Raw genomic sequence first — 16075 nt, forward strand, 5'->3', positions numbered from 1 at the left:
CTCATTAGCTAGCTACGGTAAACCGAGTTCATTTCTTGTAATCTCTCCTCCGTCAGGCTTCTTCTTCTTCTTTGGACTTTATATGGCGGTTGGCAACCAACTTTAAGGTGCATTACCACCACCAACTGGACTGGAGTGTGGACCTCAGTTCATCTTTCAATCACCCATGTAGGTATATGCTCCTAAAAACCAATGAGGGGATGGGAGAGGTGGGACTTGCAGCGCATCAAGGGTCACAAATAGAACCAAGTTCTGTTTTAGTGCCTGGCCATGCAGACTCTCGTTGACGCGCACGAGCAGTTTGGATGCAATTAGTTTTTTATTTAACCTTTATTTAACTAGGCAAGTCAGGTAAGAACAAATTCTTATTTACAATGACGGCCTACTGTCTTGTTTTGTATGCTTTGTACAAAATAATAAAATGCAGGACGACAGGATATTTATAAACGTAGCTCTTTATTAACTAGCTATAACTGGCATGTCCATGTGTCTCTGGCCATGATCATCTTAGAATGACCTCACCACCTGGGTGGTCTTAACCAATCATAGCACAGTATGATATGACAGTAATGCATCCAATTACAATTCAGTATGCTGACACATATGAATATTACACCTACCAAAAGGCAAAATCCTCATGCGGGGACGGGGGCTGGATTTACAAATAAAAATATAGGACAAAACACACATCACGACAAGAGAGACACCACAACACTACATAAAGAGAGACCTAAGACAACAACATAGCATGGAAGCAACACATGACAACACAGCAAGGTAGCGACACCACATGACAACAACATGGTAGCAATACAACATGGTAGCAGCACAACATGGTAGCAGCACAACATGGTAGCAACACAACATGGTAGCAGCACAACATGGTAGCAATACAACATGGTAGCAGCACAACATGGTAGCAATACAACATGGTAGCAACACAACATGGTACAAACATTACTGGGCACAGACAACAGCACAAAGGCAAGAAGGTAGAGACAACAATACATCACGCGAAGCAGCCACAACTGGCAGTAAGAGTGTCCATGATTGAGTCTTTGAATGAAGAGATGGAGATAAAACGGTCCAGTTTGAGTGTTTTTTGCAGCTCGTTCCAGTCGCTAGCTGCAGCGCACTGAAAAGAGGAGCGACCCAGGGTTGTGTGACCTTTAACAGTATGTGACTGGCAGAACGGGTGTTGTATGTGGAGGATGAGGGCTGCAGTAGGTATCTCAAGATAGGTAGCAGTGAGGCCTAAGAGGGTTTTTATAAATAAGCATAAAACAATAAGCAGCAATGATTGAATAACATGTATGTGTACATTTATTTTGCAACGCACCGCTCGTGTTGGTCAGCATGTAGATGGAATATTGCTTGCGGGGTTGTGGATGGCGGTTTGCACATAAAACCAACCGTCTCCATACTCCGGACATGTAGGTGGCAGCAAACGGCTCACGTACCTTCCAGCCTGGTGTTTAAAAAAACGCTCTACCAGCAACGCGCGTCGGCTAGATCCTCCCACACGAAGAAGAGTGACTCGATTTTAATTTGTTGGCCCGTGTTTGTGAGAGAGAAGCAGGAGGAGGAGGACTGGTGCCTTGCTTTAGAGCTGACGGGGACGGACAGATAACATTACCGAATACGTGGTCATAGCCGATTCACTCTGCTTCTGAGTCGCGCCGGTCGATAAAAGTTCACTTTTGGAAGCCGTAAAAATGGGGATCCGCAAAAAGACCAACAAGAACCCGCCGGTGTTGAGTCATGAGTTTGTCATCCAGAACCATGCAGATATTGTTTCCTGTGTTGCTATGGTGTTCCTCCTCGGGTTGATGTTTGAGGTAAGGCTAGTCCACAGGTTGGAGGGGGTCTGGGATGCAATAAGACCTAGCTTTCCAAACAGGCCCTACTGAGCCTAGTACAAGGTACAAAGCCTAGCTACAATGTGTCAACTGGCCTGGGGGGGGAGATGATTTCGTTCCGTCACGTCAGTCTCTTGAAAATGGACAGGGCTGATCTACTCGTCCTCCTCTAGTGACAAATCCAAAGTTTCTCCGCTTTTTTAGGTTGTCCTTGTTGTAATATTCAAGTAAATGGTAATTGCAGAAGTGTCTTTTTGATTTGAAAAGGCGTGTAGTAGCCTAGTTATAGATTTAAAACTGAACCCCTCCATCCCTGCCGGGTTCCCTATTGTTCCTGTCGAGTCTGGCCACTTGGACATTTGAATAACTTTGTCTACGTCGCATTACACGCATCATTGCAATATTTGGGGCAACAATGTAACCTAACTGGAACTAGCGTTACATATGGATTGGTACATTTAGCGACCACAATGTTGCAATTTCTCTGGATACAATATTGTGCTAGACTGTCCAGCATGGATACTTTTTATTCGCAGATAAAGTGTAGGCTACGTGGCAATCACTGGGCGATTGTAAGCGCTGTCATCGTTTATAGGTAGCACCGCTCGTTCGAAAAACGAGTTAGATTCAGAAAGTCCTAAGCATCGCCTATTCAGTTTACAAATTGAACAGCTTAGGTTTTAAAAACATATATATATAATGTTTTATTTATTTATTGTTGGTTTACACTGACTTCTTTTTTGCCTTCATGTTTTGCCTACATGAAGTATCCTTTACTAATGCTGCGTTAATGTAGTAGTTGGAACTAGGAAACTCGAACATTTGAACCGCTAACTGGTTGCAGTTATACACGTGCTGCGTTCAGCCATCTAGGAAGTCGTACATTTCCGAGTTCCCTAGTTCCGACTGGACGTGAACGCAACATAAAATTCAGCGCCAGCATTGAGTTGAGGAGACGCATTATGGGAGTTTGAGTTCTTGTGCCTTGATGTGCTGTAGTCACATTGATGATGCACATCTAAAATAAATAACCTACTGTATTCCAGAACGGAGTTCTACAAATGTATAGTTATGAATCAGTCTTGCCATATTTATATAGCTTTATGAAATCCAAATCCCCGGTTTTCAATTCAATCTTATCTGTAGTATTGGATTGAATGGTTTGCACACTCAACATGTGTTTCTGTCTGATACTTTGTGGTCTAGTCAGTAAATCTACAATGCTACCTGGTTTATTTAACACAGCAGTAGGCTACCCACAGAAAGGCCAGAAAGCTAATGAGAAAATCATGCTGTGGTTTGCTTTTAGTCAATAACTCAGAAACAAGCCTCTGGATGTGTCTCAAATGGCACCCTATTCCCTATATAGTGCACTACTTTTGACCAGAGCCAGGCTAAGTAGTGCACTATATAGGGAATAGGGTGCGATTTGGGACTGAACCCCGTGTTTCATGTCTTTAATTAATCCTCTTCCTTGTCCCCTCTGTGATGCAGGTCACCTCGAAGGTTGCAGTGCTGTTCATCACTGTCCAATACAACGTTACCATCTCAGCAAATGGTGAGTTTAACTTCTTAGTGGCCCCATCTGAACTTTTATCATTTTTTTCACTGGGTCAAACAGTGATGCTCAAAAAGATGAGGATCCGGTATGGAGGTTGTATCAACTACCTCTTTTGCTTTTGTAACTTTTTGTTGTTGTTCTTGTGACATTTTATTTTGAATGAATGACAAGACAACAATTGCCTCATGCCATCTTCCTTTCTCGTCCACCTTTTCTTTAGTGTGTGTGTGTGTGTGGAACTAGTTTGCCTGTTATCAAGTATAGAAACTTTAACTATGACTAGAATCTACAGACTAGTTGTAGAATCAGAAGGCTTCTCCTGTGTGTTAGAGAATAGAAGTACTCGTATGGTCTACCAGTTGCCTAACACCTTCTTTCAGAGCTTTATTTTTTTTCCCTTTGGCACTATATTTAGTCTTCCTGATTTGATAAAGTTCTCCTTTTAGGTTGTCCTGGAACGATTGGGGCTAGAGTGTAACACAAGCCACGGCATCGGAGTCTTGTCTGAGTCCCAAATGGCGCCCTATTCCCTATATAGCGCACTACTTTTGGACCAGGGCCCGTAGGGTAGTGTACTACATAGGGAATAGGGTACCATTTGGGATGCAGTCCTTGCCTCATCTCAAGGTGAATTCATGGTATTCTACACACTCGTGCTACACTCTTCTTACCAGTGGATAGTGCTGAGCGCTTAACCAACATTTTTGTTATTTTTCTTTTTTTTTTAACAACTAACTGGCCAACGTTGGTTCAATTATTTGAATTCAATTTTTTTTTTTTTTTTTTTACTGTAACCTTAATGCGCCGTTTTCTCTAGAGAGAAATCAGATCAAGCACGAACTGTGTGATGTTGTAGTTTCCAACAGGCCAATATTCTACATAGTTTAGTGCAGAAAATGTTCTAATGAACTACAATGACCATAATCCATTGCGCGCCTACTTGTCCGGTCAAGTTTGTGGGGCAGACACAGAGGGAGAGAAGAACGCGCGATCGAGAGAGCAGTTGTTGCTTCGCGAGGTATCTCTACCCGACAATACATTATCTAAGTGATTGATAGCTGGTATTCAGTAGTCATAAAAGTATGCCTTATTTACTTTAAAGAACTAATAAAAAAGTGATTTTGTCAGACAACATAGGCAGCAGGTTCTATAGTCAGCTAATATAAAGGATGACTCATTGGGGAGCACAGAGACGGAAGGCTGGCTGGCTGCTACTGCATGAGAACAGAGATGGAAGGCTGGCTGGCTGCTACTGCATGAGAACAGAGATGGAAGGCTGGCTGGCTGCTACTGCATGAGAACAGAGATGGAAGGCTGGCTGGCTGCTACTGCATGAGAACAGAGATGACATAATGACTTGGAATAAAATAATGGTCATCAAATAAAACTGAAATATCTTAGTAAAGTAATGTGAATGAATGATGGTTAATAAGTGATAAGTAATGTGAATGAATGATGGTTAATAAGTGATAAGCAGTAATGGGCAGTCACTACCATCAGGGGACTTTTACTGTTTTACTCTGTGTTACAGCATTTGACCTATCAAATAAATAAAAACAGAAACCGATAATTAAAAAATAAAAACAAACTGACTTAAAAAAAAAAAAACTGACTCTCAGCATTACCAGTGTAGCGCCTTACTCATTTATCCTATAACTTACTGCTCTATTTTCTTCATTTAAAGTCTAACGTGCTGACGGAATGTGCTTTATGATGTCGGATTTTATTTGAAGAGCTGATGTTCTTATCAGAGTCGAGTTGCGTCCAAAATACCACCCTGTTCCCAACAGTGCACTACTTTTGGGACGCAGGTTCAGTTTACAGTGCTCACAAGCCCTCTGTCATTCATTAACAGGCTGATATTTGTTGAAGCTAAATGACTACAGTAGCAGGTCAGGACTTTGGGAGGGAAGTTGACTAAACCTTGTTGCTTATAAAGGCTTCGTAAAGCAAATGTGTTTAAAAAGTGGGACCTCAGTATAATTGCGACGATGCATCTCTTCCATCAGAGGGTCCAGAAGAGACTGTTTTTGAACAACTTCTTATAAATGATATACAGTATAAGGCATCTATGAAGGGTTATAAAGGGTTTATTAAGGCTTAATAAATGTTTCATGTGTCTCCCTACCAGAGGAGAGTGTAGTGAACCACTTCCACCATGGTCCACGGGGCGGCAGGTAGCTTAGTGGTTAAGAGCGTTGTGCCAGTAACCGAAAGGTCGCTGGTTCTAATCCCCGAGTCGACTAGGTGAAAAATCTGTCTGTGCCCTTGAGCAAGGCACTTAACCCTGATTGCTCCTGTAAATCGCTCTGGATAAGAGCGTCTGCTAAATGACTAAAAATGTAAATGTCAAATGGTCTGAAGGATCTGCCTACAGTCCTGAGCCCTGAGGCTGCCTGCTAGCAAGGCATCTCATTACATTCTAGATGGCAGTGACGTTCTATTTACTACATTAAAAACATTGGGGCAGTAACATAAAGGCTTTATGAAGGCTTTTATAAAGGGATTATTAATGCTTAGGTCTCCCTATCAGAGGGCCTGCCAGAGGAGAGCGGAGTGAACCACTTCCACCACGGTCTGAAGGATCTGGCTACAGTGTTCTTCTACATGATGGTCGCCATCATCATGCACGCCATCATCCAGGAGTATGTACTGGACGTAAGTAGTGACACCCACCCAGACACTTCCTATGTTTTTCTGTACATTTGATATGTTATTATAGTCTTATTTGCTCGTTGATAAAAAATAATTTAAATAAGTCAGACAACCACCGATCAGTTTGATATTCTGACAGCATAATTGATCATCCGACACTGATAATCACTGATCAGTTTGACCTCGATTGACTCTTCTCATGTGTCCTTATATACAGAAGATCAACCGGAAAATGCACTTCTCTAAGACCAAGCACAGCAAGTTCAACGAGTCAGGCCAGCTCTCCGCCTTTTACCTGGTCTCCTTCGGCTGGGGAACCAACATCCTCATGTCGGTAGGTAGGCGTGTGTGTGTGTGTGTGTGTGTGTGTGTGTGTGTGTGTGTGTGTGTGTGTGTGTGTGTTGCTGGGGAACCAGCATCCTCATGTCGGTAGGTAGGCGTGCGTGTGTGTGTTGCTGGGGAACCAGCATCCTCATGTCGGTAGGTAGGCGCGCATGTGTGTGTGTGTGTGTGTGTGTGTGTGTGTGTGTGTGTGTGTGTGTGTGTGTGTGTGTGTGTGTGTGTTGCTGGGGAACCAGCATCCTCATGTCAGTAGGTAGGCGCGCATGTGTGTGTGTGTGTGTGTGTGTGTGTGTGTGTTGCTGGGAGACCAGCATCCTCATGTCGGTAGGTAGGCGCGCGTGTGCGTGTGTGTGTTGCTGGGGAACCAGCATCCTAATGTCGGTAGGTAGGCGCGTGTGTGTGTGCGCGCGTGTATGTGTATGTGTGTGTGTGTTGCTGGGGAACCAGCATCCTCATGTCGGTAGGTAGGCGCGTGTGCGTGTGTGTGTGCGCGTGTATGTGTGTGTGTGTGTGTTGCTGGGGAACCAGCATCCTCATGTCGGTAGGTAGGCGTGCGTGTGTGTGTGTGTGTGTGTGTTGCTGGGGAACCAGCATCCTCATGTCATTACATGGTTTAAACTATTTGTTTACTGGATTATCTGGTGTGTGTGATGTTAATAGGTGATTTTTAAATGGTTTTAATACTGGGCTAGTTGTATGTGTATTGGGTGCCTGACTTTGTCTGAAAGTGGGGGTGCAAAAGCTTGGGTGGTTGGGGGGGGTTTAAAATGAACTTGTCTTAGCAGCATACATATTTGATGCAAAGAGGGTAGAAATGGCTTATTTGGTGGATATTACTTACCAAGCCGAAGCAGACAGACCTGGCGCCAGGATAAAGTGACTAAGGGGGCTGTTGGAATCGGTGAGGGGGCACAATTTGGGGGGGTTCTTGCACTGGAATTGTATTGAATTCTGCTTATATCACGCTATAGCACAATAAACAAAGTTCAAATACCGACACTCCGAGACCATTGAGTACTTTTGAAGTGACAGGTTGGTGCGAAATGTGTAGCCCATCACCTCTGCTCTGTATCAGCACAATGGACAGCGCCCTCACACTAAACCAAGGCCTATTTGGTAATGAATATAGGCTAGAAGACAGATAGGCTGTTTGAAAATAGGTAAATTACCCTATTTGAAAGCAGCTGTCTTACCAAAATAATGCAAACTAACTGCTGAAAATAGTAGTCTAGTTATTCATGCAAAACAAATACTGAATAACAACATCGTGCCGGATGTGAGGGCCACCACCGATTCAGAGGACTGGGTGGTCTCGCTCTCCGAGGCCGACTTTAATGAGGTCAACACCCACAAGGCCGCAGGGCCCGAGGGTATTCCAGGGCGCTTTCTCAGAGCATGCACAGAACAGCTGGCAGGCATATTCACGGTCATTTACAACCTCTCCTTGTCCCATCATTCCTCTTCCCAGGAACTCTAAGGCTTAATGCCAGAATGACTACCACCCTGTAGCACTCACATCTGTTACCAGAAAGTGCTTTGAGAGGGTGGGTCTGGTACACATCAACTCCATCATCCCAGACACCCTAGACCTACTCCAATTTGCATACTGCCCGAACAGATCCATAGATGACGCAATCTTAATTGCACTCCACACTGCCCTCACCCACCTAGATAAGAGGAATACCTATGTGACAATGCTGTTCATTGACTACAGCTCAGCATTCAACACCATAGTCCCCTCCAAGCTCGTCAACAAGCTTAGGACCCTGGGACTGAACACCTCCCTCTGTAACTGGGTCCTGGACTTCCTGACGGGCCGATCCCAGGTGGTGAGGGTAGGCAACAGTACCTCCGCCACGCTGACCCTCAACACGGGGGCCCCCCAGGGCTGTGTGCTAAGTCCCCTCCTGTACTCCCTGTTCACCCACTCTGTGGCCAAGCACAACTCCAACACCGTCATTAAGTTTGCTGACGACACGACGGTGGTAGGCCTGATCACCAACGACGATGAGACAGCCTACATGGGGGAGGTCTGAGACCTGGCAGAATGGTGCCAGGACAACAACCTCTCCCTCAACATCAGTAAGACCAGGAAGCTGATCGTGCACTACAGCAAATGGAGGGCCGAGCACGCCCCCATCCACATCGACGGGCTGCAGTGGAGCAGGTCGAGCAAACTTAATGACGGTGTTGGAGTTGTGCTTGGTCGAGCGCTTCAAGTTCCTTGGTGTCACTGGACCCTCAAAGTTGCTGTACCATTTGAGAGCATCTTGACTGGCTGCATCACTGCTTGGTATGGCAATATCACCGCCCTCGATCGCATGGCGCTACAGAGGGTGGTGCGGACAGCCCAGTACATCACTGGGGCCGAGATCCCTGCCATCCAGGAACTCTATATCAGGAGGTGTAAAGGAAGGCCCGGAAAATCGTTATAGACTCCAGCCACCCAAGCCATAGACTCTACCTTCCGCACGGCAAGCGGTACCAGTGCATCAAGTCTGACACCAACATGCTCCTGAACAGCTTCTATCCCCAAACCATAAGACTGCTAAGTAGCTAACACAATGGCTACACGGATTATCTGAGTTGACCGTGTATTACATTATTTTTTTCACTGTCTCTATGACTCACACGCTCTGACACATGCACATATACAGTGGGGAAAAAAAGTATTTAGTCAGCCACCAATTGTGCAAGTTCTCCCACTTAAAAAGATGAGAGAGGCCTGTAATTTTCATCATAGGTACACGTCAACTATGACAGACAAAATGAGAAAAAAAAATCCAGAAAATCACATTGTAGGATTTTTAATGAATTTATTTGCAAATTATGGTGGAAAATAAGTATTTGGTCTATAACAAAAGTTTCTCAATACTTTGTTATATACCCTTTGTTGGCAATGACACAGGTCAAACGTTTTCTGTAAGTCTTCACAAGGTTTTCACACACTGTTGCTGGTATTTTGGCCCATTCCTCCATGCAGATCTCCTCTAGAGCAGTGATGTTTTGGGGCTGTCGCTGGGCAACACAGACTTTCAACTCCCTCCAAAGATTTTCTATGGGGTTGAGATCTGGAGACTGGCTATGCCACTCCAGGACCTTGAAATGCTTCTTACGAAGCCACTCCTTCGTTGCCCGGGCGGTGTGTTTGGGATCATTGTCATGCTGAAAGACCCAGCCATGTTTCATCTTCAATGCCCTTGCTGATGGAAGGAGGTTTTCACTTAAAATCTCATGATACATGGCCCCATTCATTCTTTCCTTTACACGGATCAGTCGTCCTGGTCCCTTTTCAGAAAAACAGCCCCAAATCATGATGTTTCCACCCCCATGCTTCACAGTAAGTATGGTGTTCTTTGGATGCAACTCAGCATTCTTTGTCCTCCAAACACGACGAGTTGAGTTTTTACCAAAAAGTTATATTTTGGTTTCATCTGACCATCTGACATTCTCCCAATCCTCTTCTGGATCATCCAAATGCACTCTAGCAAACTTCAGATGGGCCTGGACATGTACTGGCTTAAGCAGGGGGACACGTCTCGCACTGCAGGATTTGAGTCCCTGGCGGCGTAGTGTGTTACTGATGGTAGGCTTTGTTACTTTGGTCCCAGCTCTCTGCAGGTCATTCACTAGGTCCCCCCTTGTGGTTCTGGGATTTTTGCTCACCGTTCTTGTGATCATTTTGACCCCACAGGGTGAGATCTTGCGTGGAGCCCCAGATCGAGGGAGATTATCAGTGGTCTTGTATGTCTTCCATTTCCTAATAATTGCTCCCACAGTTGATTTCTTCAAACCAAGCTGCTTACCTATTGCAGATTCAGCCTTCCCAGCCTGGTGCAGGTCTACAATTTTGTTTCTGGTGACCTTTGACAGCTCTTTGGTCTTGGCCATAGTGGAGTTTGGAGTGTGACTGTTTGAGGTTGTGGACAGGTGTCTTTTATACTGATAACAAGTTCAAACAGGTGCCATTAATACAGGTAACGAGTGGAGGACAGAGGAGCCTCTTAAAGAAGAAGTTACAGGTCTGTGAGAGCCAGAAATCTTGCTTGTTTGTAGGTGACCAAATACTTATTTTCCACCATAATTTGCAAATAAATTCATAAAAAATCCTACAATGTGATTTTCTGGAAATTTTTTTCTCAATTTGTCTGTCATAGTTGACGTGTACCTATGATGAAAATTACAGGCCTCTCTCATCTTTTTAAGTGGGAGAACTTGCACAATTGGTGGCTGACTAAATACTTTTTTTCCCCACTGTATTTATACTGACTCTACACGCATGCACACGGACTCCCATACAATCATAGTTTACGCTGCTGCTACTCTGTTTATTATATATCCTGATGCCTAGTCATCTTACCCCTATACATACAGTTGAAGTCGGAAGTTTACATACACCTTAACCAAATACATTTAAACTCAGTTTTTCCACAATTCCTGACATTTAATCCTAGTAAAAAATTTGGAAAAAAAAAAAAGTTTTAGGTCAGTTAGGATCACCACTTTATTTTAAGAATGTGAAATGTCAGAATAATAGTAGAGAGCTTTTATTTCTTTAATCACATTCCCAGTGGATCAGAAGTTTACATACACTCAATTAGTATTTGGTAGCATTGCCTTTAAATTGTTTAACTTGGGTCAAACATTTCGGGTAGCCTTCCACAAGCTTCCCACAATTAGTTGGGTGAATTTTGGCCCATTCCTCCTGACAGAGCTGGTGTAACTGAGTCAGGTTTGTAGGCCTCCTTGCTCGCACATGCTTTTTCAGTTCTGCCCACAAATTTTCTATAGGATTGAGGTCAGGGCTTTGTGATGGCCACTCCAATACCTTGACTTTGTTGTACTTAAGCCATTTTGCCACAACTTTGGAAGTATGCTTGGGGTCCTTGTCCATTTGGAAGACCCATTTGCGACCAAGCTTTAACTTGCTGACTGATGTCTTGAGATGTTACTTCAATATATCCACATAATTTTCCTTCCTCATGATGCCATCTATTTTGTGAAGTGCACCAGTCCCCCCTGCAGCAAAGCACCCCCACAGCATGATGCTGCCACCCCCGTGCTTCACGGTTGGGATGGTGTTCTTCGGCTTGCAAGCAACCCCCTTTTTCCTCCAAACATAACGATGGTCATTATGGCCAAACAGTTCTGTTTTTGTTTCATCAGACTAGAGGACATTTCTCCAAAAAGTACGATCTTTGTGCAGTTGCAAACCGTAGTCTGTCTTTTTTATGGCGGTTTTGGAGCAGTGGCTTCTTCCTTGCTGAGCGGCCTTTCAGGTTATGTCGAAATAGGACTCGTTTTACTGTGGATATAGATACTTTTGTACCTATTTCCTCCAGCATCTTCACAAGGTCCTTTGCTGTTGTTCTGGGATTGATTTGCACCTTTTCGCACCAAAGTTTGTTAATCTCTAGGAGACAGAACGCGTCTCCTCCCTGAGCGGTATGACGGCTGCGTGGTCCCATGGTGTTTATACTTGCGTACTATTGTTTGTACAGATGAACTTGGTACCTTCAGGTGTTTGGAAATTGCTCCCAAGGATGAACCAGACTTGTGGAAGTCTACAATTTTGTTTCTGAGGTCTTGGCTGATTTCTTTTGATTTTCCCATGATGTCAAGCAAAGAGGCACTGAGTTTGAAGGTAGGCCTTGAAATACATCCACAGGTACACCTCCAATTGACTCAAATGATGTCAATTAGCGTATCAGAAGCTTCTAAAGCCATGACATCATTTTCTGGAATTTTCCAAGCTGTTTAAAGGCACAGTCAACTTAGTGTATGTAAACTTCTGACCCACTGGAATTGTAGTACAGTGAATTATAAATGAAATAATCTGTCTGTAAACAATTGTTGGATAAATTACTTGTGTCATGCACAAAGTAGATGTACTAACCGACTTGCCAAAACTATAGTTTGTTGACCTGGTCCTCTGTAGCTCAATTGGTAGAGCATGGCGCTTGTAACGCCAGGGTAGTGGGTTCAATCCCCGGGACCACCCATACGTAAAAATGTATGCACACATGACTGTAAGTCACTTTGGATAAAAGCGTCTGCTAAATGGCTTATTATAATTATTATTATTATTATTATTATTATTATAATACATTTGTGGAGTGGTTGAAAAAGGAGTTTTAATGACTCCAATCTAAGTGTATGTAAACTTCCGACTTAAACTGTATTTACCTCAATCACCCCAGTATCCCTGCACATTGTAAATATGGTGTTGGAGCTGACCCTGTATACAGTGCATTCGGAAAGTATTCAGACCCCTTTACTTTTTCCACATTTTGTTACGTTACAGCCTTATTCTAAAATGGATTAAATTGATTTTTCCCTCCTCATTAATCTACACACAATACCCCATAATGACAAAGCAAAAACAGGTTTGTAGACATTTTTGGAAATTAATTTACATAAGTAATCAGACCCTTTACTCAGTACTTTATTGAAGCACCTTTGGCAGTGATTACAGCCTCGAGTCTTCTTGGGTATGACACTACAACCTTGGCCCACCTGTATTTGGGGAGTTTCTCCCATTCTTCTCTGCAGATCCTCTCAAGCTCTGTCAGGTTGGATGGGGAGCGTCGCTGCACAGCTATTTTCAGGTCTCTCCAGAGATGTTCGATCAGGTTCAAGTCCGGGCTCTGGCTTGGCCACTCAAGGACATTCAGAGACTTGTCCCGAAGCCACTCCTGCGTTGTCTTGGCTGTGTGCTTAGGGTCGTTGTCCTGTTGGAAGGTGATCCTTCGCCCCAATTTGAGGTCCTGAGCGCTCTGGAGCAGGTTTTCATCAAGGATCTCTCTGTACTTTGCTCTGTTCATCTTTCCCTCGATCCTGACTTTATATAAACCTTTCATTATGGGGTATTGTGTGTAGATTGATTGAGGAATTGTATTTATTTAATTCATTTTAGAATAAGGCTGTAACGTAATGAAAAGGGGAAGGGGTCTTTTTTTATTTCTCGTGTGTGTTTGTTCTACCTTAAGTTAATTTTAGTGCTACATTGATATTGATGACTGCATTGTTGGCAAGAAAGGCATTTCACTGTACTTGTGCACGTGATATTAAAACTCTAAACAAATGCGAACGAATGAATGTGAACAGAACAAAAGTGGTACTGCTATAAGCCTATAAACAGAATGATAAAGACAGTCTGTGTTCAGGCCAGTTACAGTAAACAAAAGACCAATGGAGATCCAGATGACCAACACACAGCCTGCTGACCAACACACAGCCTGCTGACCAACACACAGCCTGCTGACCAACACACAGCCTGCAGCCTACTGACCAACACACAGCCTGCTGACCAACACACAGCCTACAGCCTGCTGACCAACACACAGCCTGCTGACCAACACACAGCCTGCTGACCAACACACAGCCTACAGCCTGCTGACCAACACACAGCCTGCTGACCAACACACAGCCTGCTGACCAACACACAGCCTACAGCCTGCTGACCAACACACAGCCTGCTGACCAACACACAGCCTGCTGACCAACACACAGCCTACAGCCTACTGACCAACACACAGCCTACAGCCTGCTGACCAACACACAGCCTACAGCCTGCTGACCAACACACAGCCTACAGCCTACTGACCAACACACAGCCTACAGCCTGCTGACCAACACACAGCCTGCTGACCAACACACAGCCTACAGCCTGCTGACCAACACACAGCCTGCTGACCAACACACAGCCTGCTGACCAACACACAGCCTACAGCCTACTGACCAACACACAGCCTACAGCCTGCTGACCAACACACAGCCTACAGCCTGCTGACCAACACACAGCCTGCTGACCAACACACAGCCTGCTGACCAACACACAGCCTGCAGCCTGCTGACCAACACACAGCCTGCTGACCAACACACAGCCTGCAGCCTACTGACCAACACACAGCCTATAGCCTGCTGACCAACACACAGCCTGCTGACCAACACACAGCCTGCAGCCTGCTGACCAACACACAGCCTGCTGACCAACACACAGCCTGCTGACCAACACACAGCCTGCTGACCAACACACAGCCTATAGCCTGCTGACCAACACACAGCCTGCTGACCAACACACAGCCTGCTGACCAACACACAGCCTGCAGCCTGCTGACCAACACACAGCCTGCTGACCAACACACAGCCTGCAGCCTACTGACCAACACACAGCCTACTGACCAACACACAGCCTGCTGACCAACACACAGCCTGCTGACCAACACACAGCCTGCTGACCAACACACAGCCTACAGCCTGCTGACCAACACACAGCCTGCTGACCAACACACAGCCTGCTGACCAACACACAGCCTGCTGACCAACACACAGCCTGCTGACCAACACACAGCCTACAGCCTGCTGACCAACACACAGCCTGCTGACCAACACACAGCCTGCTGACCAACACACAGCCTGCTGACCAACACACAGCCTGCTGACCAACACACAGCCTACAGCCTGCTGACCAACACACAGCCTGCTGACCAACACACAGCCTACAGCCTGCTGACCAACACACAGCCTGCTGACCAACACACAGCCTACTGACCAACACACAGCCTGCTGACCAACACACAGCCTGCTGACCAACACACAGCCTGCTGACCAACACACAGCCTACAGCCTGCTGACCAACACACAGCCTGCTGACCAACACACAGCCTGCAGCCTGCTGACCAACACACAGCCTGCTGACCAACACACAGCCTGCTGACCAACACACAGCCTACAGTCTGCTGACCAACACACAGCCTGCTGACCAACACACAGCCTGCTGACCAACACACAGCCTACAGCCTGCTGACCAACACACAGCCTGCTGACCAACACACAGCCTGCTGACCAACACACAGCCTACAGCCTGCTGACCAACACACAGCCTGCTGACCAACACACAGCCTGCTGACCAACACACAGCCTACAGCCTACTGACCAACACACAGCCTACAGCCTGCTGACCAACACACAGCCTACAGCCTGCTGACCAACACACAGCCTGCTGACCAACACACAGCCTGCTGACCAACACACAGCCTGCTGACCAACACACAGCCTGCAGCCTGCTGACCAACACACAGCCTACAGCCTGCTGACCAACACACAGCCTGCTGACCAACACACAGCCTGCTGACCAACACACAGCCTGCAGCCTGCTGACCAACACACAGCCTACAGCCTGCTGACCAACACACAGCCTGCTGACCAACACACAGCCTGCTGACCAACACACAGCCTGCTGACCAACACACAGCCTGCTGACCAACACACAGCCTGCTGACCAACACACAGCCTACAGCCTGCTGACCAACACACAGCCTGCTGACCAACACACAGCCTACTGACCAACACACAGCCTGCTGACCAACACACAGCCTGCTGACCAACACACAGCCTACAGTCTGCTGACCAACACACAGCCTGCTGACCAACACACAGCCTGCTGACCAACACACAGCCTACAGCCTGCTGACCAACACACAGCCTGCTGACCAACACACAGCCTGCTGACCAACACACAGCCTGCTGACCAACACACAGCCTGCTGACCAACACACAGCCTGCTGACCAACACACAGCCTACAGCCTGCTGACCAACACATAGCCTGCTGACCAACACACAGCCTGCTGACCAACACACAGCCTGCTGACCAAC

The 16075-nt window shown here is 45.8% G+C and overlaps 1 protein-coding gene across 1 annotated transcript in view; it reads left to right on the forward strand.

The window, feature by feature from the left end:
• The first annotated feature begins 1577 nt into the window (after positions 1-1577).
• The window catches only part of LOC311114176 (translocating chain-associated membrane protein 1-like), a 31507-nt gene continuing 17009 nt past the window's right edge, over positions 1578-16075 (forward strand). The window contains exons 1-4 of the mRNA XM_084189450.1: positions 1578-1838; positions 3354-3417; positions 5954-6078; positions 6293-6409. Of these exons, the coding sequence (XP_084045576.1) occupies positions 1716-1838; positions 3354-3417; positions 5954-6078; positions 6293-6409 (429 nt within the window). The 5' untranslated portion in view covers positions 1578-1715. The remainder of the gene's footprint in view (positions 1839-3353; positions 3418-5953; positions 6079-6292; positions 6410-16075) is intronic.

The sequence above is a fragment of the Coregonus lavaretus genome (assembly GCF_964263955.1).
Source record: "Coregonus lavaretus genome assembly, contig: HAP1_SCAFFOLD_455, whole genome shotgun sequence".
NCBI classification, from domain to species: Eukaryota; Metazoa; Chordata; class Actinopteri; order Salmoniformes; family Salmonidae; genus Coregonus; species Coregonus lavaretus.